The following is a 6,000-nucleotide window of genomic DNA, read 5'->3' as shown; positions in this document are numbered from 1 at the left end:
GTCTCAGGGGCTGGGAGGGACTCTTGGGAGAGAAGAGAGTGAGAAAGGAAGAGACTGAGAGCGAATCTGATTGAAAAGCAAGGAGACAGCCCATCTCAGGGACAGCCAGGACCGGACAGGCAGGCGTCCTCTCTGCATCATCATGAACCGCTTTAAGACCTCCAAATACAAGAACTGCATCCCCAAGATCCCCAAGAAGGAGGTAAGAAGTGACAGTGACTGCGGCTCTCCAGATGTTGTGAAACTGCAGCTCCCAGCATGCAAGGCAGCTGTCAGGGTTTGCTGGGAGTTGTAGTTCCATAGCAGGAGACATACTGATCTCAATGTTTGGTACATGGACTGACAGCTATACACACCCTAAGGGGTTAATACACGGAACTGGGAGCATTTGTGTAATGCATGTGCATGCTGTCATTTTTTTGCGCACGCAGGGTTAACTCCGCAATGTGGAGGCGTGCGTGGGGTGAGGTCACGCGTTATACAGGAGCACCGTCTGCACAGGGTCCACAGGTCACCGGTGTACGGTGCGGAGATGGCGGCTTTTTGGCTTGTGCTCACACCACCATTATGTTCTGTTAAAGGGAACATTGACGCCCAAAACGGATCGATGGCATCATTGATACTAACGGGAGCAGAAAGCAGAGCGGGCGTCCGTTTGGCATCCGTTTTTGGAACCCACCAAAAATGTCCAGCAAAACATCTGTGGCCCCTCAATACGTAAATGGAAGGTGCGGGTGGGACGGTCGAGCATTGACGTGAATGTGACCGTGCACAGAACAGACGTTCATGTCCCAGAGTCCAAGTACAGACCGTTATTCGCTGGACTGGGTCTCCTGGCCCAAACACATTGGCATATATTGGGCTGTAAGTGAGGGGTCTGGAGACGTCCGGGCACGGCGGGCTGTATACGGTGAAATATGGCCGTCTGAGTCCGGTGTTAGGCTATAGACACACGGACATATTGCAGTCCCAGTACTGTCCATAGGATAAGTGAGAGCTTGGGGGTTCGATAGCTAGGACTCTCACTGATCGACAGAACAAGCACTTTTTATCGCTCTTACAAAATAGACCAGCAGGTCGGAGGGTAGTTAGAATCTGACCGCTGGCTGGGACCCTCATCTATCCCTGCATTCACAACCACTGCTCCATTTATTCTCTATGGGACTGCTGGAAAAAAAATAGAGTGGCAATCAAAGATATGCATCACTGTGCCATACTAATAGGGATGAAAGGGACCCATTCTGCCTGTCGGTGAGGGTCTCAGTGGTCAGACACCCCCTGATCAACAAGTTATCACTGGAATATTCCTTTAATCTCAGGTCACTATAGATAGGAATAGAGATGAGCGAACCCGAACTGTCAGCGTATATACCGAACAGCGGATGTCTGTGTCTCCGACCCAAACATAGACACACACACAGAGACACACACACACACACACACACACACACACACACACACACACACACAAAAAAAAAGTCTGTGTCCAAGTTTGGATGCTGTTCGTATGATAACAACGTTTGTTGAAAGCCTGCAGCGGAGAGTGAGAGAGAGTGAAAGAGAGCGTGATGAGAGAGGAGAGAGAGAGCGTGGTAGAGCGATAGAGAAAGGATCGAGAGAGAGTGTGAAAGAGCAAGAGAGAAAGGATTGAGAGAGCGCATGAAAGAGCAAGAGAGAAATGAGTGAGAGAGAAAGGGGGGAGAGAGAGTGTGAGAGAAAGGAGCAGGAGAGAGCGGATTGAAAGAGAAGAAAGGATCGAGAGAGAGCGTGATAGAGCAAGAGAGAAAGGATTGAGAGAGAGCTCACAAGCGGGAGAGAACTAGACAGAAAGGAGTGAGAGAGAACGAGGAGAGAGTGCAAGAGTTATAGAGCGGGAAAGAAAGGATCGAGAGAGCGCATGAAAGAGCAAGAAAGAAATGAGTGACAGAGAAGGGGGGGGAGAGAAATAGTGAGAGAGAAAGGAGCAGGAGAGAGCGGATTGAAAGAGAGAGGATCGAGAGAGCGCGCAAGCGTGAAAGAGCAAGAGAGAAAGAAATGAGATAGAGAGTGCGAGTGTGAGAGAGAATGAGGAGAGAGTGCAAGAGTGATAGATTGAGAGAGCGAGCATGAAAGAGCAGGAGAGAAATGAGCTGGAGAAAGAGAGAGCGAGAAATAAAGAGAGAAAAAGAGAGAGAGCGAGCTTGAGAGTGTGAGAGATCAAGAGAGAGAGACCATTTTACAGCACAGACATTCGGGTCCCCATTGACCTATATGGGGTTCGAGGTCCAGGTCCCAAACTGAACTTTTTTTTTTTTCAAAGTCCGGCCTATGTCGGCTGACACGACCTTCCACAGGTCCATAAGAAAATCTGCATCCCATATATAATATATATATATATATATATATAATTTCTTTTAGTCAAAAACTGTCAGGATAAGGCCTTATTCACACATCGGCAGTGTTTTTAACATTTGCTAAATGCTCAGACAGGCTGCTTTTAGTCTGGGTGCAAAACTGATAGCATTAGGCAACACATAGACCAATGCAAGTGAATGGGCCTATGGATTATATGTGGATGTGAAAAACTAATCTGCAGCGCTCCTTATAGATGCAAAATTGTCTTATATTTTATTTTTCTCTGGATGATTTTTCATATCCTCTTTAAAGAAGCTTGTCTAAAGTCATCCATGTTGGTCCTGTGTGTAAAAATGGCCTTATTCAGACATTGGTCTTTCACAGGTAGGACACGTACCCATTACAGTACCTGGGGATGTTCAGATGTGTTTTTTTGGGGGGGAGGTGAAATGACGGGATCGATTGATAAAAAATGTTACTTCTTTTTTTTTTTCTAAATCAGACTTTTAGGAACTCAACAGCGTCATGTATGTTTTTATTTTTCTTCCTTATTTTTTAATGGAGAAAATGGAGGGTGATTTCAATTTTTATCTTTTTTTTTTTTTAGTTTTTTTTTGTTTTTTTTTAGGGACTTTAACCTGCACCCATCTGATCGCGCATACTCTATACTGCAATACTTTGGTATTAGAGTTTATAATAAAAGTCTTGATATGCTATGGAGCTCATCCTGTGATTGAGCTTCACAGGACTACCAAACGCGAGAGGCTTCGGCAGGCCCTCAGCTGTCCTAATGATCCATCAATCTCACTCGATTTTGGAGGTTGATGGGAGCTGGTGCGGTTGAAGTATCGGTGTGCGTTCCATGTAAATGTCATTGTCAGGAATTGATAGCAGCAACTAAATGATTAACAGCTGGAACTGTTAGAGACAGACACCAGCTCTGTAACATAACTAAATGGTTAACAGCCGCAGCCCGAACTGTTATGCGGGCGTCACGCGATACGATCTATCGTGCGATCACACGAGCAATCACACCCGCCCCCGTCGTTTGTGCGTCACGGGCAATTAGTTGCCCGTGGATCACAAAGTTGTTAAAACCCCCGTCACACGCACTTACCTCCTTTATCGACCTCGCTGTGGGCGGCGAACATCTCACTTCCTGAAGGGGGAGGGACGTTCGGTGTCACAGCGACGTCACACAGCGGCCGCCCAATAGAAGTGGAGGGGCGGAGATGAGCGGGACGTTAACATCCCGCTCACCTGCTGCTTCCTTCAGCATTGCCGGCGGGATGCAGGTAAGCTGTGTTCATCGTTCCCCGGGGTGTCACACGGAGCGATGTGTGCTGCCACGGGAGCGATGAACAACCCGGCGCGCAGAAGAATAAACGATTTTTTAAAAATGAGCGACGTGTCAACGATACACGATTTGTAACCGATTTGCGAACGTTCAGCGTCGCTCGGAGGTGTCGCACGCAGCAACGTCGCAAACGATGCCGGATGTGCGTCACGAAAACCGTGACCCCTGACGACATATCGCACGATAGATCGGCTCGTGTGACGCCCGCATTTAGAGACAGACGTCGGCTCTCTAACATAACTAAATGGTTAACAGCCGCAGCCGGAACTGTTAGAGACAGACACCAGCTCTGTAACGTAACTAAATGGTTAACAGCAGCAGCCGGAACTGTTAGAGACAGACACCAGCTCTGTAACATAAGTAAATGGTTAACAGCCGCAGCCGGAACTGGTAGAGACAGACGCCGGCCCTGTAACCTAGTCGGCATGAAACGCGTGTGAGGAAATCTCTACTCCTGTGCCCCCTTTACATGATGATAATGTGGAAAAGGGTTAAAAGAGTTTGATTTTTCAGTATCCAGATCCAAAGCTCCTTCCATAGTTCTGCCGTGTTAGTGTTTGCACATAGTCCACTTTTTCGACTCCATCTTTAATGGGGTTCTCTGGGAATGGGACCAAATAACGAAAACACCATTCTGAAAAAGCACCTTGATTATCAGATCTACTTAGTTTCTCTCCAATCACCCTTTCCACATTCTCAAAGCCAAGCTCTTGCATAATTCTTTTAACCCTCCACTTCCTTAGTTTTATTACTTTCAGCTGATTTGGATTTTTTTTTTGCTTTTTTTTTTTGCTAGTATGACAAAAAAAAGCAGGATAATTCGAGAAAGGAGAACTAAGGACATCGAAGCTCTATAAATACGCAGATGCCGCACGGGATCCCGGCTCCGAGTCCTCCCACACTGAGCTGATGTTCTTGAAGATCCTCTGTTCGTAGAGCTTAGTATTAGTGCCCTCGTATCGTGAAATTTCCGGAGTCTTGTTTGTACTGGCATGTCATAAGAAGCTCATTTCCTCCTACATTTCCTGTAGTCATATTTTGGTAGCAGAACACAGCAAGGATGGCGGGTAAATACAACACCGCACAGGATTTACTGCTAGTAGAGTTGAGTGGATAGTGAAAAATCCGGGTCCGGCGGGTTGAGAAAGAAGACCGGATCCGATCCAGAGTTCGGTCCGATATATGTTAATGGGGAGTGGAATCCGGGGAAGAGAGAGTGAAAAAAAAAAAAAAAGATCCGGATCGTGCACCCGGAATCCCGCGTCCGGGTCGGACTCGGATCGGGTACTTAAACCGTGCGGATCCGCATTTTGCCGATCCGGATCCGCTCAACACTACCCATCACCCATGAGTGATATTATTGAGAAATGGAAGAAACCAAAGCAACACAGCCACTAAGTAGAGACCCTGTAATGTTAGAGTGGGGGGCCGAGTGCTGAGGAGCGGAGGATAGAAAAGTCAACATCACCAAGCACAATGCTGAGCTGTACATCACCAAGTACTATGCTGAGCTGTACATTACCAAGCACAATGTCAGGCCGCACAATGCCGAGCCGTACATCACCAAGCACAATGCAGAGCCATACATCACCAAGCACAATACCGAGCCGTACATCACCAAACACAATGCCGAGCCGTACATCACCAAGCACAATGCTGAGCCATACATCACCAAGCACAATGCTGAGCCATACATCACCAAGCACAATGCTGAGCCGTACATCACCAAGCACGATGCCGAGCCGTACATCACCAAGCACAATGCCGAGCCGTACATCACCAAGCACAATGCCGAGCCGTACATCACCAAGCACAATGCCGAGCCGTACATCACCAAGCACAATGCCGAGCCATACATCACCAAGCACAATGCCGAGCCATACATCACCAAGCACAATGCCGAGCCGTACATCACCAAGCACAATGCCGAGCCGTACATTACCAAACACAATGCTGAGCCGTACATCACCAAGCACAATGCCGAGCCGTACATCACCAAGCACAATGCCGAGCCATACATCACCAAGCACAATGCCGAGCCGTACATCACCAAGCACAATGCCGAGCCGTACATCACCAAACACAATGCTGAGCCGTACATCACCAAACACAATGCTGAGCCGTACATCACCAAGCACAATGCTGAGCCGTACATCACCAAGCACAATGCCGAGCCGTACATCACCAAACACAATGCTGAGCTGTACATCACCAAGCACAATGTCGAGCCATACATCATCAAGCACAATGCCGAGCTGTACGTCGCCAAGCGAAATGTCGAGGTGTACATCACCAAGCACAATGCCGAG

General features: G+C 47.8%; 1 protein-coding gene across 2 annotated transcripts in view; it reads left to right on the top strand.

The window, feature by feature from the left end:
* PAM16 (presequence translocase associated motor 16) overlaps nt 1-6,000 on the top strand; it is a 187,299-nt gene continuing 181,299 nt past the window's right edge. For both annotated transcript variants that reach the window (XM_075318224.1, XM_075318221.1), the window contains exon 1: nt 1-202. In XM_075318224.1, the coding sequence (XP_075174339.1) occupies nt 143-202 (60 nt within the window). In that variant the 5' untranslated portion in view covers nt 1-142. The remainder of the gene's footprint in view (nt 203-6,000) is intronic.

Source organism: Anomaloglossus baeobatrachus, chromosome 7, assembly GCF_048569485.1.
Source record: "Anomaloglossus baeobatrachus isolate aAnoBae1 chromosome 7, aAnoBae1.hap1, whole genome shotgun sequence".
Taxonomy (NCBI): Eukaryota; Metazoa; Chordata; class Amphibia; order Anura; family Aromobatidae; genus Anomaloglossus; species Anomaloglossus baeobatrachus.
This window is presented reverse-complemented; position numbering and strand designations above follow the sequence as displayed.